At 44.0% G+C, this 25,690-nt stretch overlaps 1 protein-coding gene across 3 annotated transcripts in view; it reads left to right on the top strand.

The window, feature by feature from the left end:
* Positions 1-25,690, top strand: part of LOC148037850 (Flavodoxin family protein) — a 103,859-nt gene that overhangs the window by 71,047 nt on the left and 7,122 nt on the right. For 2 of the 3 annotated variants that reach the window (XM_087676812.1, XM_087676810.1), the window contains one exon: positions 11,724-11,843. The exons of the other annotated variant lie outside the window; for it this stretch is intronic. In XM_087676812.1, the coding sequence (XP_087532938.1) occupies positions 11,724-11,843 (120 nt within the window). The remainder of the gene's footprint in view (positions 1-11,723; positions 11,844-25,690) is intronic. 3 annotated transcript variants of the gene reach the window in all.

The raw sequence follows: 25,690 nt of genomic DNA on the forward strand, positions 1-25,690 counted from the left end.
GGGTGATTGGGATAGCTTTATGTTTTGTGATGTTGGATCTGGTCATCCCTTATTTTTGCCATGGGCACAATTACTTTTCACTATTACAGCCTGTTTGAAGCAGTTTTCAGCCTGACAACTATAGCAGAGGCTGTGTTTTCTGCTTAGAAACTGCCTTACGTTGTTGATGTCATTTGATCTACCGTTGCCCTCACCTCAGCACTCTGCATTTTCAGTGTGGACCTTCCACCCTGCTTCCACACTGCATTAGGGAGGTGTTGCTTGTCTTGGAACTGCTGCGCACTTTCTCAATCAGTTCACATTAAGTGCAGCCCTTTGTTTTTGGGAAAGAGCAGACTCCATTTCTGTTTATAGTAGCTGATTACTGTATGGAGGCTGCATGTTATGTTTCGGGATCTGTTTAGAGACGCAAGTCTTCCGAACCATGCAGAGAGCTCAAGCACCATGCTCGTGGTTTTGTAGAAAGGAGGATTTCCTAAGATCTCATGGCTTCCATTCCACCCCATGCGATTCAAATCTTTAGATCAAGACCACTTGAGAGGGTGTCAGCTATGTGTTGTTAAATGTTGATGATCTATTAATTACAGGCTCGAATGCTACTATTATTGCACATCTTAAGGCACAACCCTTTTCTACCTTTTAGATGTTTTTGATCTTGGTCACTTTTTTAAAAAACCATAGAGGTTGTCTAGCAAGGGAATGGTATGTTTGTATCCTAGCAGAAATATCAGTACTGCTCACATGAGACAACCAATTGTCACACCTGTAGACCTTACTATGAAGCTCACAAAGGATTTTCATGCACAACTTTTTGACGAGCATACATACCGATCGGTACTAGGAAAGCTCATATGGCTCATTCACATTGGGATTCCATACTTAGTTTATACTTTTAATGTACCAAAGATATCACAATGCATCTCCTATTTGTGTGTTAAGGTATGTCAAGTGTACTTATGCTTATGGTTTAAATTTCAACTAAGGGTTAACTCTATAGGGATACATTGAAGTTTGATTCTGACTAGGCTAGAGACCTAGATACCTGGTGTTCCCATGGCAACTACATGGCCTCTCTGGCCTTGGCTCCCATTGTTTGGTTAAGCCAAAAGCAAGATACAATTTTTGCATCTTCAACCGAGGTTGAGTATTGGGTTCTCTTTGATGGTACAATTAAAGCCAACTATTTGAGGAGTTTGCTAGCAAAGATATAGTTTCCATGTCACATCTTGATATTGTGACTTATTGTGATAGCCGAAATGCCTTAGTATTTGCTTGCAACTATATCATTGGTTCGAAGACAAAGCACATTGAGGTCCACTCTCATTTTACTAGACAGCAGGTGGAGCTAGGCATGATCTATTTAGAGATCATGCTGTCAAAAGATGACGTACCAGCGAGATAGTAGGGTTTGCGGGGAGGAACACAGAGTGAACTCGGCAAATATGGAGAAGAGAAGAGAAGAGAGAAGAAACTCTGATGAATGGAATGATGAAGTTTTGAGTCATTGAGTGAATGTGATATAAGGGAACAAGGGTGCCGTAGCACAAGGAAGATGATGAAGACAACCGCAAACCATGAACCGCAATGTTCTCTTGAAGGGGTGTGAGGGTAGTGGAGAGGTTGGAGAGAAGAGGTGACAGACTGAATGAATTAGCCGTGAGGAATAAATGAGAGAGTGGCCTATAAATAGGCATAGTCAGTCTAGGATGGTGCCCCTTTTTGGGGCTGCAAAACCTAAACACAAAATGTAGAAACGCAAAAATGTTAACTGCGGGTGAAGGGTTTCTCAACACCCCCTCTCAGGCCCAAAAAGGGGAATAAGAGAAAAGTGAGGTGGAGATGTAATCTACATGCTGAAGAATGCTTATGTAGCAAGTGCCACTTGGACAGTGTCCCTCATGGGGAAATTGTTCACTTGCCCAAGCGTCCTAGTACAAAGATGATGAAAACATGCAATGCATAGGAGGAATGTTGGAGTTTGTGAGGTGCCGAGAACTATAAGAATATGCCCCTACTTGATCTCGAGAGGTGGCTCCATGCTGACCAAGAGACAAAGAAGATCCACCCTGCAATCTGAGAATACCACTTGAAAGGATACCTTTGAAGATAGTGAGGACTCAAGAGACTGGATGAGCTGTAGAACCCGAAACTCAACCTTGGGAGAGAAGCCACTAGCTCCGTGACTCCATGCTGGAAGGAATACGAAGGCCTAGCTACCAAGTTGCTGTTGAAGACCCAAGGGCCCCAATCTAGGTAGATCCTCTAGATCTAGGTTATGAGTAGAGGAAATGACTGCTCAAAGGAGAGCCACTCCTCGAAAGTGAAAGGTGGTGGTGTGTGAAGAACTTCATGGCACATAGGGTCCCTCTCTAAATCTGAAGGAGTAGAAGTAGAAGCCTCCTTTGAAACCGAAGAAGAATTGGAAGCCCCCTCTAAGGGCGAAGTAAGAAAATCCCTCTTTGAATCCCAGTTTGAAAGAGAATGAGAATCCAACCACTCATGGCTCATGGATTGCGAAGCATTTGATGATGAAGGAAGTGTCGCCGGTCGTGCCGAAGAAGGTATCCGGGGCTCGGAAGAAGAAGCTGGAAAGCACCCAAACGTGGCCTCTCGAACTTGAGTGAAAGAGGGTGGAGAAGATGGAAGCTCCTGATGAGCTAGGGGTGGGGAACAGTCATGGACTCTCAGGAGAGTGGACTATGGAGGAGATGTGGGCCATGGAAGCCACTGTATCCGAAAGTGGGTGGGGGAAACCTCCGCGCAGTGGGGTGGTCTCCAGGAGGGCTTATCGCCTTGTAAGGTCTTAGAGCCTCCATGTGCTCGAAAGGACTTAGTGCGCATCGGGTGCGGCTTATTGCCTTGAGCAAAATACTCTGATAGCCGATGCAGAACGATCTCTGTGGCCCAGAAAGGAGAGGTGGCACAAGGAGTGCTTGGTGGAAGACGCATATACTTCGGAGAGGTGGGGAGCTAAGGCCGATGTCGACAGTATTTGGTGGGATGACCGTTCGTGCCGCAGTAGTAGCACCCAGTAGAAGGGAAATTTGTTAGTGGAGACGCCATGGTACCGGTGTGGCAAATTGGAGAAGGGAGGGTGGGAGGATAGAGAAGGGCTGGAAGTGGCTGAACCACCAGTGGTTTGGGAATAACCACCAGCAGTTAAAGTGCAGCTGCCGGCTGTGGGAAAAAGCCGCCAGTTGGGAAAAATAGTGCTGGTTGTGGCGCCAGTTGACTGGCTGAGCCACCAACAACAGCTTGTGCAAACGCAAGGAGATAGGGAGGAACCGCCTGCTGTAAACACAGATTAGTAGAAGGAAGGACCGCCAGCTGGCTGGGCAGAACTGCCATTCTGCAGCCAGTGCTGCTAGCAGCAGTCGCCTGAAAAACGGAGGCAGATTGAGTGTAGCCGCCGGCAAGAGGAGCTGAGCCACTGGCTGATAGGAAACGGCCACCAGGATGTAGGGCGGAGCAGGCCAGCGGCAGAAGACAGCCGGCAGGAGCTAGGCGGAGCAGGCCAGCAGTAGAAAAACAACTGCCAGGAGCTGGGCGGAGCAAGCGGAGGTCAGCTAGCTGCAAAGGCAAGCTAGGCTGAGCCTCGGGCTAGTTTGGCTGAGTTGCAGGCTGCAAACACAGCTTAGAACAGCTGCCAAAAAAAGTGTTGATGCAGCGGAAGAAGAGAAGTGGATGCCAAATGCGCCACTGGTCTTTGCCTTCACTGGAGTGGAGGATCTTCGCTGCTAGGTGAGTAGATCCAGCTGTGATACCATGTCAAAAGATGACGTACCAGCGAGACAATAGGGTTTGCGGAGAGGAACATGGAGTGAACTTGGCAGACATGGAGAAGAGAAGAGAAGAGAGAAGAAACTCTGATGAATGGAATGATGAAGTTCTGAATCATGGAGTGAATGTGATACAAGGGAACAAGGGTGCCGTAGCACAAGGAAGATGATGAAGATAGCCACAAACGACGAACCGCAATGTCCTCCTGAAGGGATGTGAGGGTTCTGGAGAGGTTGGAGAGAAGAGGTGACGGACTGAATGAATTAGCCGTGAGGAATAAATGAGAGAGTGGCCTATAAATAGGCATAGTCGGTCTAGGATGGCGCCCCTTTTTGGGGCTGCAAACCCTAAACGCAAAACGCAAACTGCAGGTGAAGGGTTTCTCAACACATGCCATTGTTTGACAATTTTGAGGACATCTTGGCCAAATCCCAATCCAATAATATCTCCTTCTCAGATTAGTGTTGGAGCTGCCTCCCCTTTGACATTCGCATGATGGGGAGAGGGGGTCCCCAAAGCTTTCCCTTCCATCATCCAATGGTGGGAGGGTGTGGCTACTTCTCTTGGTGCTTACAAGATCAGTGTTGGAGTTGCCTCCCCTTAGACATCCGCATGATGGGGAGAGGGGGTCCCCAAATCTCTCCCTTCCATTATCCGGTGGCGAGAGGGGGTGGCTACTTCTCTTGGTGCTTATATCATCTGTATACTTCTCTTAACTTCCGCATGATGGGGAGAGGGGGTCCTCAAAGCTCCCCCTTCCATCATCCGGTGGTGAGAGGGGGTGGCTACTTCTCTTGGTGCTCATATCATTATCTGTATGTTTGAGCCTGTCACCTTGCATACATCATGCATTTGCATTGTGTTTATGTACAAATGGGGCCCATTGGATGGGGAAATCTTGTATTTCTAGGTGCCCATCCAAGGATGAAGACTCTTTGCATGTGGCTTACTTATGTATTATCTCTTCATAGGGCGGTCAACTTTGGATCCAACAATTTTGCAGCATCTTCATATGGCAATCTATCATTGCAGTGTATCATGGCAGTATGCAGCAGATACCTCATGATTGTCCTCACCATTCACTTTGTCATTTACCTCGTCACCCATGCCTCACCTTGCATGGCTTTTGTTTATGAATGATGTTACTTTTTCCCCCTTACAGTCATTAACAACCGTTTTCAAAATAATGCATGAATTGAAAATAAAAATCAAATAATCTTTAAAACTGTGCATTCGTCAACAGGCAAAGCCCCTTTTGAAATTGTTGAAGGTGGTAAAAAGGTTCCTCCCATTTTGCATACAAAGGATAAGATTTTTCAGGTAGATCAGTATGTGTAGAGTATGGGTGAAATGTATCAGAAAGTTAAGCATGCCCTTGAAAGGACTCAGGCAAAGCAAAAGAAAGCTGCTGATTATCACCGTCGTGAATTAATATTTTCACTTGGTGATTGGGTACTGTTGCGGTTTGAAAAGGCACGCTTAAAGAAGCGGAAAGGCAAGGAAAGTCTTTTCACTAAGTTTAGTATGCGATACTATGGGCCTTTTCAAGTAACATAGAAGATTAGTGATGTCAGCTATAGGCTGAAATTGCTTGACAATTGGAAGATTCATAATGCTTTCCATGTAAGTCTTCTTAGACCTTATGTGGGTGATGTGCCAGAAGATACGCCAGCTGAGGAACAGCCCGAAGTTGAGGAACTTGATGAAATTCTTGTTCCAGAACAGATATTGGCACACAAGGTAAGGAAAGTGAAAGGCAGAGTTGCTAGAAGGTATTTCGTTAAGTTCAAGAACTATCCAACTATAGATGCTAAGTGGATGGATGAAGGTGAACTTGCAGAGTCACCTAATGTGTTGGAACTTTACCTTGAAGCATTTCGCTTGCAACCTACCTTGACCCCTTGTATCTCTAAGCTGAAATAGGTTGTCAAAGTGACAATTGCTTAAGAAAGAAATTATGTACAGAAACAGATTTTGTACAGGTTAACACTTATTGTGTCCATATGGTTTTCTCAGTGCTAAAGAAGTAAGTATTGCTTGCAAGAATATAGTTTTTACTTCTATTGAATTGAATACATGTTGTAACAATGGTTACTCGACCGGGCATGTATTCTGTGAATTGACTCAGTGGGGATATCATTTTGATGTACCGGCCACTAGATCTCTAGTCAGGGTGATGTGGAGTCATTAAATGAGAATCTGCCACTATGGGGATATCATTGTAGTGTACTGGCCACTATCTCTGGAAACAGTGATGTGGAGTCACATGATGATAGTCTACCATGTTTCACAGTTAGAACATACATGTGTTAACAGTGTGTTCAGTACACAATGTTGACTGATAGCATGTATATGTTGTACATATGCTGCCAAGTGTAAGTTCACTGGGTTAGGTGGAAGCATGTATGACATTCATGCAAACGAGGACATTTGCGATTTCGAGAGGGAGGTATGTCACAAGACTGTGACAACTAGTACATTTTTGTTGATTTTTTTATTACATGTTTTATTTGGTTTTTCTTTTTGGAAGGATCCCTCTTGAAATCTAAACGCCTGAGTTGCATGGCTAGTATGTGAAACAGACAGGAATGTCTCGTAAGTCAAGATTGGACAGTTAAGGTCCAGTACGAGTCTGGAAGGGACTGATGGCACTGTAGATTGACAAGCCTGGAAGAGACTTGTGAAAGTGTATATGGACAAGTGTGTTGAAGAACTAGCCTGGAAGAGACTAGTTCAAAGGGAAGATGGACAAATCTTCAAGAGATTAGTCCATGTGGGGTCATCAGTGGAAATTCACTTTCAGTTGAGCTACATTATAAATTTGGATGTAGCCATAGTCTGCAAAGATGGTTAGAAGACTAGTGGGGATGCAATGGAAGCAACTCCTAAAATTTAGGGAGTTACTATTTTTGGACCCCAGAATCTGTTTGCGTCATTATTTTCGTTTTTGTACGAGGATTAATCCTCTGGTCTGTGCCGAGGTCAAATTTTGAACCGAGGATGGAGAATTTTAGACCGAAAGGTTTAAACAGGAAAATTGTTACATGTATGCCATGTGTCACAATTTGGCCATAAATTCCCAAATGAGAGAGAGAGGGCAGCACAAAAACGAGTTTCAATGCATGGGGGGCTTATTTTTTGTGAAAGGGAGATGGATTGCTGCAGATGGAGAGCTCTTGAGAGCTGGTCTACCTTGTCTATGGTGCACAGAGGACTGGGCTTGCTTCCTACTCTCTCTCTCTCTCTCCCTGACAGTATGGTTATGCTGCAGAATCAAGGGCTTTTCTTCTGATTCAGGTACAGCTGTGTGGAAAATGTTGTTTTTGCATGAGGCAAGAGCCTCCTTTCTTCAGGAACAGGAGCAGCTGTTTGCAGTTCCCAACAGGGATAGGTGAGGGTGGTAACCTCACCAAGCAAGTGTCTGAAACAGCACTAAACCAGAACTGATTCTGGACTGTTCAGAGGCTATTTCAGAGCCCAATTGATGCCAGAATCAAGGGGCATTTGGCCCAAATGATGCAGGACAGTGCAGGGAACAATATGAGCTGAGAACAGGTCTGAACCAGTGATTACAGTGGGCTGAATAGTGCAGGGAACAGTATGAACTGAAAACAGGTTTCAGAACAGGTCTGAACCAGTAATTACAGCAGGCTGAAATGGTCAGTTCTGCACTCCAACTAGAAGTTTCAGACTTGGGCAGAGTTTCCCCTCCTGGTTAACTTGTTTTGGGTCAGTAGTTGTACTGTTATGCTGCCAAATTTCACCCAGAATAGGTGAAAGACAGCCCATTGTACTCTCTCTTTTTTTAAAAATAAAGAAATACCGCAAGGGGCGCCTAACTTAGGGGCCAACAGGGTGTCTGTGTGGCAACAGGAGCATTTTAGCTTCCTGTTTTTCTTCTTGATTCTGTGTCTTTAAGTTCAGGTAAAGTGGGCGACTGTTAAATTGGGTGAAAGCATTTATGTATTTTGGTTGTACACTACCACTCTCTCTAGTGAACAGGCCGGTTACAGGGAAACCCTAACCCTAGCCATCTAGAGGCTATATAAATAGCCTAAAGGTCACTTTTAATGTAGAGGAGAGTGTACTAGTTATACTTGTGAACAATTGATTAAGCAAGATCTTCTTCCTGTACTTGAGCTCTCTCTCTCCCTCTTGTGCACACTCATACTCTCACTCTGATATTTCAACATGTTATCAGAGCCATCTCGGATCCAACAAGCTTCCTTCAACTCCATTTTCCACTAAGTGCACATAAATATGTCATTTTCTCACTATACCTCTTTACCTCCATAGTTGCATGTCATACCCACCTCTGTTGGAGGACCGTGAACAAAGAGTATATTTTACCTTGCTTTCTTTTGGAGAGTTACTCCGTAGCTCGGGTCCCTTTAGCATGCCAAAACAAATCTCAACATTGGGCAGCTAGGAGGACGCCATTGCGAGAATTTGTGAATCTGGCGCAGATTTCGTTGAGATCAGTTCAGCTCGATGGCGGAGCCTATTGAGGGCACAATCATCCAAAGCTACCATAGGGCTTTGTTAGCTCCCCAAGTGAGCTATCTCCACCTAAGAGGGTTTGGTAAAATTCCATCCTTATTGCTCACACAGAGCAAAATCCTAATTGGGCACCTTGTTGGCAGCCATAGCCACAAGCTTGAAAGCTCGACTTTCTTGCTTTTTTCATCTTTTACTGTCATCAACAATGATTTTAATCACTGAGTCACTGTCTCCAGAGTTTGTTAATGACGTGTAGTCTTCATTTCAATGATGATTCTTCATTTGGTAGGCATCACTAAGCTTGCCAAGATGGATACTTAACATCTCAAGTGGTCTTAACTTTGAGATGAGTGCTTCTTAGCACTAAATGCATTTAGTTGCCATTAGTTACTGTTGTTTTATGATAAGACAGAAATATGGATGTAATTGAAATCTCCTCTAACTCCTCTACAAGTATTGAAGTCCTTGGTCGACCTTGTTTAAACAAACACTCATCCACTAGACCACAAGATTGGGAGGAGCCAAAAGTTCAATCCAAGTTCACTTCATTAAAGCCCAAGACGACAATGAAAAGTAAACAAAGGGCTGTCCAAAGGAAAGGACCACCAAAGTCTTATTTTGAAGTACTCTACATGTATGACTTTTAACCTTTCTCATCCTTGCAGTTTTAAGTCTACACAGTTGTAAGGCTTTGTGGCATCTATGAACACATAGATTATTTCCTTTAGTTGGTTTGCACTTATTGGCCATTGTGTAAAGGACTAGACACTGTCATTGCCTAAAGCAATGGGTAAGACCTTCCTATCATGGCCATGGCTCATACCGATGTAAGACCTCAAATCCGTAAGTTTGATGGAAAAGACTTTTATCCATAGCAGGTACTAGTGAAGTATAAAATGATGGAACGGGGCTATTGGCCATTCATCAAAGGGACCAAGGTTATTGATCTATCAGACCCACTTGATGTAGAAGATGATGAAAGAGCCCAAGCCATAATAATGCTTTATCTAGATGAATCACTAATCCATCACATTGACCAACTCTCCACTACCAAGGAGAATTGGGATGAGCTTGAAAAGCTTTATGGTGCTATATGAAAGAACTCTAAAATTTTCTGTAAGATCAAATTTTTAAGCTTGGAGTATAAACAAGGAGAAAACCTTGGTAAGATCATTTCTTACATAAAGGGGCTCATGGCATAGCTAGCCTCAGTTCAAGCTCCAATCCATGATGAAGATGCCATTGCAATTCTCTTGAAGGCTGTAAAGAAGGTATTTTCAACCCTTGTAACTACTCTTACCAATATCCCCTTGTTTAGATAAGGAGAGAAGAAATTAGAAAGAAGGTAGCACTAGTCAGGCATCCACTTCAACAGCCCATGACCAAGTCTTGGTTTATACTGTATCCACTAAATGCTCCTTTTGCTACAAAAAGGGACATCTTGTCAGCAACTGTTGGAAAAAATATATTGACAAAATGAAGTGCAACAAATGTAAGAAGACAGGGCATATTACCAGTAAATGTCCTACCATTCTTGAAGTACCAAAAGCATTGGAGGCCAACTTTGTCTCCAACGCACCTGATGATCAACTTTTCGAAATCTATAAATCCTCTACCTATAAGCACTCTTGTAGCCTAATTTATAAAGACATCCCACTTTGTTTTTGGGGGGGTGGGTGGGGGGGGGGCATTAATATGTCTTGTAGTCCAATGCCAGTGTGGCATTGAGGGGAGGTGTTGAGAGATAGGCATGTGAACCCTATGTATGCAAGGGTGGATAAGGATAGCTAGGTGTGAATGAACGAGAGGGCAGGGGGAAACCCCATAGAAACAGGGAACGCCCGTTTTGGCGCATAGGAACGGATTAACGCGTTCCGGGAGGTACGAGTCCAGGAAACGCTGGCGAAATGTTCCAGCCCGTTCCATCCCATTCCCTGGCCGTTCCCTGTTTGGAACGGCCATTCCAGCCCAGCCATGTAATTTTTTAATTAAAAAAAAAAAACTCCTGTTTGACGTTTCGCTCCCGCCTGTCGCTTGTCCCCTGCGCCTGCGCCTGTCCCCTGCACCTGCCCCGCCTGCTCGTGCTCCCCTGCGCCTGCGCCTGTCCCCTGCGCCTGCGGCCGCCTGCCCCGCCTGCTCGTGCTCCTCCGCCTGCTCGTGCTCCTCCGCCTGCTCCTGCTCCTCCGCTTGCTCCGTGCACCTGCCCCGCCTGCTCCTGCTCCTGTTTCTCCGCCTGCTCCCCCGCCTGCTCCTGCTCCTGCTCCTCTAGATTCTAAGACAAGTGTTGAAACTGTATTATTGTTGAAACTTGATTATTATGTCTCTAGAGTCTAATTTCATGAATTATGGTTGATATGATCTCTCTCTCTAGATTCTAAGACAAGTGTTGACTCTCTCTCTCTCTCTCTCTCTCTCTCTCTCTATATATATATATATATATACCGTTCCCTCCGTTGCCGTTCCCTCACTTTGGACGTTCCCCCCGTTCCAAGGGGTCCCGTTCCCGTTCCCGTTCCCCGTTCCTGGTAACTATGGGAAACCCTAATCCTAGCCATCCACAGGCTATATAAACAACCTAAAGGTCACTCTCAAAGTAGAGGAGAGTATACTAGTTGTACTTGTGAACATTTCATTAAACAAGATCTTCTTCTTGTACTTGAGATATCTCTTTCCCTCTTGTGCACACTCATGCTGGCTTTGATATTTCAACAATGGCATATATGGACAGCTTGGTCATAGACATGTAGAAAATACTGGAAGTGCATCTAGGACACTTGCAGCACATGGTTGCTCTCAATACTGGTCAGTTTGCACGTCCCCACCCCTGACTTTAGCATAGACTATGCATGTCTCATCTGAGATGATGCTAGCACAGCATGCCATATATGGACAGCATGCTTGGTCATAAATGAGGAGAAAATACTGAGTATGCATCTAGGCAGCTTGCAGCACATGGACCAACTAGTCTCTCTAGGTGTGGGCTTTAGGGCTTTCCGTGAAGAAAAGCAAGGCAATATGACCCAGCAATATAGACCACCACTATAGTAAGGTGGCTAGCGATCCCCACAGTTTTCTTTTTGACCTTTTTAGTTCTGTAAAGCAACTTGACAATTTTTCGCAGAAGTGTTGTCTATCCTGATTCACATGGTGAGGAAATTTGAATCCAAGATTGTGGCCAGTATCTGTTTTAGATTTATTGAAGCAATCAGGGGCATTCTGACTAAAAGTTCATGATCAAAATTTTTAGTGCATCAGCTAATCTGCAAGAGTTTAGCTTCTTCCCACAGTGCTGATACCTGATATTCATGTGTGTTTTCTTGAAGGCATCAAAACTCCTGAGATCAGACATTGAGAAGATCATTGTGATTAGATTGTAAAGCATATATTTTAGTTATTGCTCTGATCGGTGTATTAGTCTTATCATGCAGTGTTGGCAATGTTAGGTGATAAGTCACTTTGCGACCGCCGAACATGAGAAAGAAAGACTCAAATATTTTGGAAGCCCTGAAGGACGAGACGATCTTTATCAATATAATCAACGAGAACGGCGAACTGTTTTGGAGGTACACTGAAATTGGAACAGATGTAGTGTATAATTTTTTCTTAATCATTGAAAGTTGGGTTAACGTAAAAATACAAATAAGCCTTGTGTATAGGATCATACCATTTGGACTTATGAATGCTCTAGCTATGTTTAATCATATGATGGACAAGATCTTTAGACCACAGAGTATTTGTGGAAACATTCTTTGATGACATGATTCTATATTCAAACAATGGAGAGGAGCATAGAAGACACCATGACATGGTGTTCAATGAGTTATATAAACATGATTTGCTTGTGAATGACAAGACAAGTGAGTTTTTCTTACATGAACTCTGCTTTTTGGTCCATATTGTATCAGTTGATGGGGTATAGATGGATCCTACAAAGGTTGAGGTGATAATTCATGGCCATATTTGAGAAGTGTACATGAGATTCATAGTTTCATGGGCTTATGTTCTTATTGTAGGAAATATGTTCATAACTTTGCATGCTTTGCAAAAGAAAAGTATGTCATTTAAGTGGACAGCAGTGAAAATTACAACCTTTATAAGTTAAAGGAAAAGATGACTTCGGATCCAATGCTTCTAGTGTTAAATCTTAGGAAGTCAGTTGTTGTTCAGTGTGATGCATTTGGAAACAACATTAGTAGCATATGTGAGCTGGCGGAGAAAGAAATTTGCAAGTCTATGAGAATGAACTATTGTTTATAGTTAATGTATTTTCCACATAGAAACACTCTTTCTTGGGGACTGATTTTACTATACAAACAAATCATCAGACATTGCACTATTTTTTGACTGACACTAAGTTTTCTGAGAAACATATGAGATGGACTTTTTCTCTCTACGTCTCATTATCAGATTGTACATATAGATGGCAAGAAGAATGTAGTGCATGATGTACTGTCTTATAAGCATGAGATTTTAGATGGTAGTATGGTTTATCACACTGAGTTAGATACCATGAAGGATTACTATGTTGCTGATTTTAAGTTTTCTAATATTTATGATCAGCTTTGCAACGGCCAAAGGCATGAGTATTATGGATTTAGAGATGGATTTTTTACTATGCATGGGTGATTGTGTGTCACGAAGTACTTAAGGTCAAAGGTGTAGAGAATCATGCTCCTTCTTATGCAAGGCATAGAGGTATTGATGCTACAATTAAGGCAATGGAATACTTTTCCATCTACCAACTTTGAGATATGATGCAGAGCAGTTTATCCATACATGCATTGTGTGTTAGAAGGTCAAGTATGATAGGTAAAAGATGCTAGGCTTGTTGAAGTCTTTGCCTATACTTGATAGGCCCTAGCAATAAGTAGGCCCACTACATTCTCCTCAAGAAGAAGATAAAGGGTGATCAAATGGCATGATTGTTTACGTAGCACATATTTAAGTATCATGCCATGCTCGAGTCAATCATCATTGATCAAGATCCATTGATGACCCTGCTTGTTTTGGAAGGGGCTGTTTGAAAATATGGGTACTACGCTGAAATGTTCTTCATCTTTCCATCCACAGACAAATGGTTAGTCCGAAGAGGCAAATTCCGTTGACTTGGATCTCTTGAGTTGCTATGCATCAAAGCATAAGACGCAATGAGAGCAGTACTTGCCTTTGGTTGAGTTTGTGTATGACAATATAGTGTATAGTTCCAGTGGTAAGGCTCCATTTGAGGTTGTGGAAAGTGGCAAGAAAGCGCCTTCTATTTTGCACAGAAGGATAAGATCTTTGAGGCTGATTACTATGTTGAAAACATGGATGCAACTTATCATGAGGTAAAACAAGCACTTCGAAGGTCGCAAGAGAAGCAAAAGAGGGTAGTTGATTGCCATAGATATTGGGTTTCACTCACGCCTACACCCGTAGAGGAGTGTCGGTGATCCTCAGTAGGACACTGGGACACCTTTACTCTCCGTACGAGAGATTTTTTCCCCCAGATTTATTTCCTTTATTTTATGTGCATATGTTACAGAGTTTTGGGTACTTATCGTGTTTCACACACTTCGGGTGTGAATACCCTTTTACAACCCTAAGGTTTAAGGGTTGTAGTTTGTACTTGCACGTTATACTTTAGTCTAATTGCATTGGGTGTCGTGCTTCCACTCTCCACACTGTCTACTTCACTCTCAACTGAGCTTTGATCCATTCCTGTTCTTACAGTTGGTATCAGAGCTGAGTTCAGCTCAGTCTTCTCTCTCTACTCTGGCTTGAACTTGGTCAGTTGCTCACTAGCACTACTAGCTGACGTGTGCATCAGAAGTCATCACTTCAGCAGGAGCAGTCCTGCTCCAGGAGTCCCCGTCAAGTGCCCCGCCCTGTACTAGTGACCTGTAGTTTGTGCTACCCAACGCCCCCTCAGCTGGATCCGTCTAGCTCCCGCCAGCCAGTCGCCCACTTGCACCAGGGACGCAGCCCCAGCCTCTTGCCTGAAGTCAGCGCTGCCTACCTACAGTCTGTGCTGTCTGTGAGCCAACGCCCGTTGTTAGCCATCAGTGCAGCTCTGCTGCTGCGCCTTCGAGTGCTCACCCATTTGAAGCTTCGCCCTCTCCCTGGTGTGGCGCTTGCTCGTTTGGCTGCACCTCGTTTGCAGCTCCTGCGCCTGCCTGCCTGCCTGCCTGCCTGCCAGGTCTGCTCCCGCCACTAGCTCGACTGTCTCCTGCGCCACCAGCCCGATTGTGTCCTACGCCACCAGCCTTCAGTACAGGCCGTCGCCTCTAGCATAGGCTGTCACCACCACCATAGGCCTCTACATTGCCTCTCCTATTGCTGCCTGTCAGCTTAGAATTGGAGGTATAAGTTTTTTTCAAATACTTTTTAATTCAGACTCACTTCTGAAGGGGCTTTTACCTGGGCAAGCACTATCAGCTTCAATACGTGTCTGGGACACCATTATTGCAGAGATTTCTTGGCAAATTAGTCAAGAATTTTGGGGCTTTTGGGTATTGAGCAGACACTGGTACATGCAGTACAGTTTCAGTCTGAAATAGACGAATTTTGAGCATTTTGGGGCAGGAAATTTTTGGGCTTTTGCTTCTATTGTATTGCTGAGCATTTATTGCACCTTGGACTGTGTGCATTACATACAATTTTGACAGAATGTGCTTCAATTCGCTAATTACAGCCATAAAATTGCTGTAATTTCTTGAAATTCTGAGATTTCTAGGTTGGTCCAGCTTGGGACATTGCTCTTTTGCTCTCTAATCAGCATTGTTTATCATGGAAAATCAGGGAGGTGATACATTTACTTACGTATCCAAGGAGGATTGGTTGGATGGTAACAACTATTCACTCTGGTCCTTCATGATGAAAAATGTGCTGATAGCAAAAAATCTTTGGGATTATGTCAGTGGTGAAGAAGTGAGGCTCGGAGTTGTGGCTCCAGCTACTCCTCCTCCAGGAGGACGTGAACAACAGGCAACTCAGCTTGTTTAGCCTGCTCCAGCTCAGTCATTTCCCCAAAGATCAGTAGCACAAAAGGCATGGGATACAGGGGATGCACAGGCTTTGTCATTGATTGCATTGGTAGTTCAGCGGACTATTATCCCTCACATTTGGTCTGCAGCTTCTTTACGAGAAGCTTGGCTAACCTTGGAGCAGATGTTTGCTGGAAAGAATGAGACTTGTGTCTCTTTCTTGAAGAAAGAGCTTGAAACAATGAAGATGGATGAGGGTGATTCTATGTAGGATCACCTAAATAAAATTCAGGACTTGCGTGAGCAGCTTATGAACGTTGGTGAGTATTACTTAGATGCAAGTTGATATCTACTACATTAAATTCATTGCCACTCTCATACTTGGCCTTTCATACGGCCTTGAACCTTACCATGAGGATTGCCCCACAACCACTTACTTTCCTTCAGCTGGTCAGTTTGCTCCTAGAGGAGGAGTAGACACAAAAGAACAGTGTTGTGGATATTATAGCTTGTGAGCAGGCTTTTATGGCACGAGAGAAGGGTAAGGGCAGCCAAGCAAAGAATGGTTTGCAGAGCTTTGGGAGCACAACAACCTCAACCTTAGCCTCATTCCACCATGCATCCTAGGAATTCTTAGAATATCTAAAGTTTTCATACTAGAGCCTCTTGCACTGCATGTAGAATAGATAGAACTACTAACCCTCACCACTAGAACCTTCAAGTCCTTAGGATCAGCCTCTTGCATTGTATGTAGAATAGGTAAAACTACTAATCCTCACCACCAAAACCTTCAAGGTCTTAGGGTCAATCTAGTTGACTCTCACACTGTACCTAGGTGTAGTTTATCTAGGATTAGGCCGTTAGGGTCTCATTTCACATAGGCATATAGGTTAAAGTTTCATTTTCTCTAAGTCCACTCACTTATCTCTACACAAGTTAAGCTTCATGTATTGACACCTTGTTTTGGTTGTATAAAGTATCTCATCTCCTAGGCATTCCAATAAGGGGGCACACAAACAAGGAATGGTAAGTGCCAGTATTGCAAAAAGCCAGGCCACTACATCACTGAATATAGGAAACACATAGCCAAGGAGAAGAAGAAGGAATGAGAGATGTCTATTTCTGATGCTCCTTCCACTGGTATTGAGTTAACGTCCTTTGTTGTAGATAGGGACTATTGTTTTTATACATGTAGTTATGACTCTTCTTGGATTGATAGAGCATTTAGCTCTACTGAGGATGCAGACACATGGTTTTTTGACAGTGGTGTATCTAGGCACATCATATCTCGCAGAGATTTGTTTGCTTCTGTTATTGCAGCCCCAGTTGGCAAGTCTGTACAGTGTGCCAACACTGCATCATACCCAGTTAGAGGTATTGGGGAGATGTCCGCTTACATGATGCTTTGTTTGTGCCAGGTATAAAGAAGAATTTGTTATTTATTTCTTCTTTGGCACGGTGTGGTTTGTAGATCACCTTTGATGATGACAGATGCATGGTGAGAGATAAGGAATACATGACTTTGTCTTGATTGGCACTCTATGTCATGGGTTATATGAGTTGGATACTCTTTCAGTTGATTAATCGGCCTATTTAGCGTCCTCTCTTACTCATGTTATGTTACAAGCGGAGTTATGGCATGCTCACATAGGGCATGTAAACTATGGTAGCTTGATGCTTTTGCAGCATATACAGATGCTTGATGGATTCTCTCTCTTGGAGAGACCTCTTGAGCACTTATGCAAGGGATGTATTTTGGCGAAAATGCATCGGTTTTCATTTCCCCGTGATGTTGTTTTAGAGTCACTGCCAGGTTACAAATAGTGCACTCAAATGTATGTGGCCCTATGCAGACAAAGTCATTGGGTGGCTGTTACTATTTTGTCACTTTTACTGATGACTTTATCTCCTTCTGTTGGGTCTACTCTTTAGTGAAAAAGTCAAAAGAGTACGATGCATTTCTGGCTTTTCTAGCACTTGTTGAAAACCAATCTGGCTGCAGGGTGAAGACTCTCTGTTTGGACCGCCGGGAGGGGGGGGGAGGGGAATGCATGCCCTCTATGCTGAATTCTTTTTTGAAGCAGAAGGGCATTGTTCATCAATACACTACTGCTTATACTCCATAGTAGAATGGGGTTACAAGAGAGAAATAATCTGTCACTCATGGAGATGGCCAAATGTATGCTGAAAGCAAAGAGCTTGCCACACAATTTTTGGATGGAAGCAGTTATGCGTGCTTGCCATGTTTTGAATAAATGCCCCACCAAAGCATTAAAGAATTTCATGCCTTTTGAGGCTTGGAATAGCTGGAAACCTTATGTTGGGAATTTTCGTACTTTTGGATGTCTTGCATATATACACATTCCCAAGGTACTTTGAAAAAAGTTGGATAACAAGACTTTCAAATGTATTTTTGTGGGGTACAACAGTGAGAGCAAAGGATATAGATTATATGATCCTGTCTCTAAAAAGGTATTTGTTAGTAGGGATGTGGTTTTCGATGAAAAATCAGAATTATCCCTTGCTTGTTATGACATATATCAGGCTGCCAGTGATGCATTTGAAGGGGTGCTGCCCATTTCATTTGGTGATACAGTTGGAGTTTCAGCAAGCAAACATAATGTTCAGCCAGCTGCTCCATTGATGAATGCAGAAAATCAGCCCATGGCTGATCTGAATATTCAGCAAGGTCCGGAATCTGAAATTCAGCAAGAGCTTGTACACAGTTAGGAGGCTAGACAAATGCCTAGATGGTATTTATAGACTATGAAAGATAGTCATTTGGATGCTTCCATGGCTGGTTGTACTAGAAGGCAAGCCCATATGCATGATGGTGCGCATACCATGGAGTTTATTATGGCAGCACATACAATTGATGATGAGGAGCCAGAATGTTTTGAGGATGCACAACATAGTGTGCATTGGATAGCAGCAATGCAAGCTGAGTTTGCTTCCATCATAAAGAATCAAACATGGGATTTAGTGTCTTTGCCTATTGGGAAGAAAGCCATTGGAACAAAATGGGTCTATAAGTTGAAAAGGAATGCAGATGGATCCATTGACAAATATAAAGCCAGGCTTGCAGCCAAGGGCTATGCACAGAAGAAAGGCATTGACTATGAGGAGACATTTGCTCCTATCTCTTGCACGACCACCATTAGGTCTATGGTTGCTTTGGATGCCCATTATGGATGGACTGTGCATCAGCTAGATATAAAGATTGCATTTTTACATGGGGAACTTCATGAAGAAGTATATGTACAGTAGCCCATTGGTTCTGCAGTTGAGGGATCCGAGCACTTGGTTTGTAAGCTGAAAAAGGATTTATATGGCTTGAAACAAGCTCCTCGAGTTTGATATGCAAAGATTGATGCTTTTTTACTCAGCCAAGGATTCATAAATAGCTCATCAGAGTCTACTCTTTACGTATGTAAAGAGGGGGATCCATGTTGATCATTTGTCTAAATGTCGATGACCTTTTGCTTATAGGGACACATGCTGATCAGATTTCAGCATTCAAACAAAATTTACAACAAACTTTTGAGATGTCAGATTTGGGATCTTTGCACTATTACTTGGGCATTCAGTTCATTCATGATGCTAGAGGCATTGGTTCATATCACAATTGAGATACATTGGTAAACTTATTGAGAGGTTTGGCTTACAAGATTGCACGCCAATTTGCACAGCAATGGAACTTGGGCTAAAGTTGTCATTGCATGATGACAATGACTTGTTTGATATCCACACATATGCTCTAGCAATTGGATGCCTTATCTACCTATGTAATACTAGGCCGGACATACAGTTCGTAGCTTCAGCCCTGAGCAGATATATGCATCAACCACGCATGTCACATTGGCAAGCTGTCAAGCGTGTTTTTAGTTACTTGCAGGGTACCAGGACTTTTGGATTGCTTTATGCCAAGGGGGGACCACTGCACTTACATGCTTACAATGATTCTGATTGGTTTGGTGATTATGATTCTCATCACTCCACCAGTGGCGATTGTTTCTTTCTTGGCTCATCTTGCTTTTCTTGACTTAGCAAGAACCAATCCATTGTTGCCACATCGTGATGTGAAGCTAAATATAAGGCAGCTTTCACTACCACAGTTGAATGTGTATGGCGTAGACGCTTGCTAGCTGATCTGGATGTATTTGTCATTGAACCTACTTCTTTGTTTACTGATAGTCAGAGTGTCATTGCAGTGGCACAGAACCCAGTGTTTTATGCACGCATGAAACACATTGAGATCCATTATCACTTTGTCAGAGAGAGGCTACATGCCGAAGATATCAGCCTTGTCTATTGTTCTACCACGAGTAATGTGGCAGACATCTTCACCAAAGCTCTTTCTCGTGACAAATTTGAAGCATTTCGCAATGCTTTAAATTTGATTTCCGTTGGTGGATGATCCTTGTATTTTGATCACTCTTCACTCCAGGGGGGTTGGTTGGGTTTTACTCATGCCTACGCTCACAAAGGAGTGTGGATAATTCTCAGTAGGACACTGGGGCACTCTTTACTCTTCATATGAGAGGTTTTTTCCCCCAGATTTATTCCCTTTATTTTATGTGCCTATGTTACATAGTTTTGGGCACTTATCGTGTTTCACATACTTCGGGTGTGAATACCCTCTTACAACCCTAAGGTTTAAGGATTGTACTTTGTACTTGCACGTTACACTTCAGTCTAATTGCATTGGGTGTCGTGCTTTCACTCTCCACACTATCTACTTCACTCTCAGCTGAGCTTTGATCCATTCCTATTCTCACAATAGACATGCTTTGCATTTTGTTGAGGGCGATTATGTATGTGTTTTGGAAAGGCTAGGCTGAAAAAGATTAAGGGTAGAGAGAGATTGTATTGAAAGATGAATACGCATTATTATGGGCCCTTTCATGTGTTGAAGAAGATTAGTGGTATTGCTTATCAGCCAAAATTGCCTTCGCACTAGGGAATACATGTCCTAAATCTTTCATATGATCTTAGTGAGATCTTTTCATCACGATGTTCCAAAGAATATGTCTGCCGAAATTCAGCTTGAGATTGAGGAGATGAATGAGTTTTTGATACTTAAGAGCAAATTTTGGCATAAAAGAAAACAAAGATTAGAGATAAAGTTTCTAGAAGGTATTTAGTGAGGTTTCAAAACTATTCACCAATGGGTGCTAAATGGATGGAAGAGGGTGGCTTGGCAAACCATCCTCAATTGGTATAGCTTTACCTTGATGTTTTTCAGTTAGAGCGAGGGCTCAATCAGGTTTAGCAAAGTAGGGGTCTAAAGGATTGCCTAATGCTCAAGGGGGGAGAGGTAGCACTTCCACTTCTCTAGTCATGGATAGCTCTAGTGTATAGTGGATCTTAGATGTATTCAACATGCATTCAAGGTATTGTTGTTGATAGTATGTATGCCATGAGGATCACTATTCAATATAATAGTCATTGCAGTTAGTATACACATAGTTACATTCGTACTACGTACGGACTAGTTCATTTTGTACGGGTTCGTACCGTATCATACAGTACATATCTGTATCATTTCGTACCAAAAAATAGACTATTTTTGGTCTATGAAGACTAGACCACAGAATATCTTTCAACTCTCAAGCCTTATTTTTATTATAATAATTTTAAGTCACACACACACACACACACACACACAAAAGAATGAAGAGCCTCTTTGTCCATCCGCCCTACACTTCGCTTTGTTCTATGATGTATTACATATACACTCCCATTTGTCTTCTAGTAGCGTGTTGCGCATGTTGTGCATGAGATTTTACCTTGTTACCCTCATGTATTTATCCTATTAACTCAAGTGACATTCGCATTTTAGCTCTAAACATGTGTTCTATTATCTATAATCCAAAATAACCAAGTTTTTGTTTTTGTTTTTTTTTTTCGTACTAATATCATACCGTACCTTATAAAATCATAAGGTACCAATTAGTACCGTATGTTATCGTATCGTACCGTATTGTACCTTTCCTACTTGACAACCCTGAGTATACATATGGATATAGTTTTCATTACAGCTTTGAAACTATCTTTTACTTTTGGCACATTGTAGTGCAATTGACGATAATTGCAAGGATTTCAAGGAGAAGCTTTGTCATGGGAAAATGATTTTTTATGCTTTGACATTTGGCTTAGGCATTAATCAAATGTGCATAGGTGAGGTGCATATGTAATGTGCAAGTCAATTAAGTCACAATGAGGGGCTGAGGACCCTCAGTTTGTAGTAGGTGTGAGTGGCAAAAATTTTAATAAGTTGTACTGGTTAGATACTAGTATATGCTTGCTATCAGTTTGGGTGTGCCTCAAGTCCCATCTCAACAGACTAGTTGGAGCTCATGAAAGTCACAAATACATCATATATACAAGCCTCTCAAGGCGGTCTGGGGGGGATTGGGGCAAGAAGCCATGGAGGGGGGGTGTATCACCATCTGGGGCTGCCTGTCTGCATCATTAAAAACAGTTCTTGGCCACCCCAAGTGCGCATGAAATGACATCAGAGCTCTTGACGAGCCCTGGACTCGCCCTGCACCTCATCTCATCGGCCGTGGAGGGAGTGGATGATGGAGGTCTAGAGCTCTGCCAAGGTCGCTTGTACTGAAAGTCTCTCTCTGCTAAAAGCCTCTTGACACCGCGCCTTCCAGATATGCCAACCAGTAAGACTCCCTATGATCTCCCATACCTCAGAGCGGTCTGTTGTGGGCTCTAGTACCTGGCAGATGGGTAGAGCCTCCCAACCGACCACTGCGTACGACCCTGCCTTGATAATGAATATTGTGTCTTGCATCCCGGCCTCATACAAAAGGTGACGGCCTGGTTGACTGCTTGTCAGCAGCAAGCTTCCCATGAGATACATTCAAGACTGAGTGTTATATGGCAAAGGATGTGGCATGCTCCTCTCCACACAAGCTGCGCCACCTTACATGACCAAAGGCAGTGCTTTGGGGTTTCCAGAGGCTGCAGTGTGCAGCGCTTACAACCTCCCTGTCACGAGGACGTGAAAATTTGATACTTTGCTTATGTTTAATTGACATTTGATTAAAGGATTAATCAAATGTGCAATTAAAAGATGCACATGTGTTGCACATGTGAGGTGCAAGCTACTTTTTCACAGTTGAAGGCCGAAGGACACTGTGAAAAAGATGGGTGTCAAAGGCAAAAGTTGTAACAAGTTACACTTTTTAGATTCTAGGTGAATTTTGGTGTCAATTTGCCCCTAGGACCATTAATTGGCCATTAAATATCAGTGGTGACACTAGGGACTAGGCATTAATTAATGGATTAATGCTTGTCCAAGGGTCAATCAATGCATGGGACCACTTTGGGTTGCAAATGGCCTAGCCAATTAATTTTTGGACGGGCAAGGTCAATTTTCTGGACATGGATTAAGGGCTGAATTAATTTTCAGAATTAATTAATTTTGAAAACTAATTAAATGGCTGAAAATTACTGAAAATGGATTAAGAAAGTTGCCACTTGGCAAAACTTTCCCATGCAAGTGGGGGAAATGCTAAATAGGGTTGAAGGGAGAGGGAGATCTCGTTTTTTCATTTAGGAGCTGTTGGAAAGAGGTGTTGGACTGTTGCTGCCAGCTTTTGGGGCCAATTCCCAGCCATTGGAGACCATTTTGGTGATGGAGATTGCATATTCTTAACCTTGGGAAGATGACAATCGCTGCTGATGCACTTTCTCTTGAAGATCACAGTCTTTGATGCTCCTATTGTTGTTGGTGCATCCGTTTGGGGCTGGTACAGCAGGGCAGCAACTGATTTTGATCAGTTCTTCGCAACAAATCTCAAAATTTTCTCTCTTTACAGCATTCTCTCATCTCCTTTAGCCTATGCTCAGCCATTATCAGCAATTCTCAGCCATTTTTGGTGGGCTGATCTGTAATTTCTGCAGTAAACCCTAATTTACAGCAGAAATTAGGGTTTAACAGCCACCTTGGGATCCATGCCAGAGATTGAAGGCTCAAGGGACTGAAATCAGCAGCTGATAATTGAAGATTATCAAGGGATTTCAGGAGCCAGCCCATCCCAAATTGATTTGGGGCAGCATTTGGCCAGCCAAGGGTCAAATTGGAAAAGAAGTCCTGGGTGAATCAAGGGATAAATGACCCAAAAGGCTTGCTGGTCATTTATGACAGCAAGAGCAATTGGTTAGCAGGAGGAGATTAAAGAATCTCGAGTTGTACTCCTTCCAATTGAATGAAAGCTAAAGAAATACCGCAAGGAGCGCCAATTTTGGGGCCAACAGGGTGTCTACTATCCAAGAATGTTATGGTAAAGTGTGTATTTCATTTTATGTGCATTTATTTATTGCTGTAATTAAGTGCTTAATCAGGTTAAACCACCCTATCCGAGAAGGAAGGTTGGTTTCACTCCCTCCTGTATCTGGGCAAGCTAGCTTCCCATCACCTAGCCTCCATGTGCCACCAGCCATAAAAATACGATACCCTCCTTGGCCTCGAGCTATCCCATAGGCGGCGCTAGAAGGTCCGTCGGAAAGGCTCCATGGTGCTGTGCTTCGCCCAGTGCCTGCGCCAAGTGCCTGTTACCTGACGGTGCCCAATCCATATTCTCCCGCATTAGTACGTGTTTGCTAATCCTGGTGGTGTACTCTAGGAACCTTGGTGGCTTCTTGGCGACCGCAGTGTCCGGCCATAGCCACTCTCTCGGATCTCACTCCAGCTCATTAAGTGGCCTGCCCTCCCAGATCTGGAGGTGCCACTGCCTGAGCTCCTTCCAAAAGACAAAAGGATCGAGCCGCCATATCTTTCCCTGAAGGCCAATCACCGGGATCATCTTCCATGAAAGAACAGCTATCCCCTCATCCTGCTGCCCTTTGTCAAGAGCTAGATGCCCCCCCACCTGTACGGTGAAGAAGGTCCTAGGTGGAGCGCGGCCCACTCTACCTGCCACTTGTAGGGGGATGCCTGCTAGTGAAAACCTAGCGGCCCATACCTCCCTGGGCTCTATCGGCTCTCGTATCGGGGGAGCAAGCCACTCCTGAGGTATTGTTGCGTCTATCTTCCTTCTCCACAACTTCACTTCTCTCTGGCAGCTTGATACTCGCTGTAGCACCTCCTCGTCCACCATCCTGTATATCTCCCGCTATGTCCTGATGGTACAAGCTGGGCCAGCTTCCCAACAAGCCCACCGGATGTAGGGGCGCTTGCCAATCTGTGCATCTTCCCGATCTTTGACCTGGGGGTTCCAGATCACCGGCTGGTAGTCTATCTCCTCTTGCCAGCTTGGGGGGCTTTGGATTAGGGCCTTACAGAGGCCCTGCCACACGCGGAGCAAGCTACAAAGGAAAGGTGATCTGAGGGGGGTGATTTGGGCTGACGTGAAGATCCATCTCAGGATGGCCATACTGATCTCGAAGGCTGCGTATTTGCTCTCTTGAGGTGCGAGGTTGGTGCACCTGGAAAAACTCCGTGCACATTGTGTCCCCCTTTCGCGCCCAGAAAGGTTCTGAGGTGCGGAAAGAGAACTTCGAGTGCCTGTTCTCTAGGCCGGCAATGACTGCTTGTGCGCGCACCTCTTGTGTGTGGAGGGTGGGATCTCCTTGTGCCTCTTGTAATAATCTGTGCATAGCTGCAAGGTCCCACCGGAGTGCTCTCTCCTCCCAGCTCTGTTGCCTGGCCTGTATGGTTGCCTCTTGGCAGATTTTGCTCGATTCGGCTAGGACCTCTGCAACCTCCTCTGTGATCCGGTTCCTCTTGTCCCACTCCCTGGTCTAAATATGCTCTATCTGTCTCGTCACCTTCTCCCTCCTATAGATCGTGCCAGGGATTCGACAGGATCGTGTGTCTAGGGCAAATGCTGGGGGATCAAGTGTTAGAAGAACCAGGTAATGATCCGATAACGTGGTGCTTGCCAACTGCCCAGTTTGGCCTCCACGAGAGCCTTCCTACTCTCCCACATAAAACCTGTCCAACCACTCCAGCAAGACTCTACCTAGCCGCGTGTATCCCCAAGAGAAGTAAAGTGATCTCTTCCTCCCGTGGAAGGCAAGGTCTCTCCAGGCATCGCGTGCTCCTACTGCCAGTAGAAAGACGCCCCATGCCTCCTGCTCCTCCCCAGCCATGCCCTTGGTAGTTTCTGCCCTGCCCTGTTGGTCCTCCAAAGCCTTCAGGTTGTTGAAGTCTCCTCCAATGATCCAGGAGTCCACCTCTGGGAGTCCATCCGCGATCTCTACCCAGAACCTATTGCATGTCCTAACCTTCATAGGGGCATAGACATTGAGGACTCCAAGGGAGGAGTTCCCAATATCCAATCTGATCCATAGAACCCTCCCTGCCATGATCGTCCCGTGGTCTTGTACACCGGTGGTGAGACTCGGGCCAATAGAGGTGCATACGCCTCCACACATGCCGTGGGTACCTATGGAGTGCTCCCAGTAAGTGTGCAAGCTGCTTA

The sequence above is a fragment of the Lygodium microphyllum genome, chromosome 4 (assembly GCF_053477565.2).
Source record: "Lygodium microphyllum isolate KBCC chromosome 4, Lygodium_microphyllum_v1.1.10, whole genome shotgun sequence".
Lineage (NCBI taxonomy): Eukaryota > Viridiplantae > Streptophyta > Polypodiopsida > Schizaeales > Lygodiaceae > Lygodium > Lygodium microphyllum.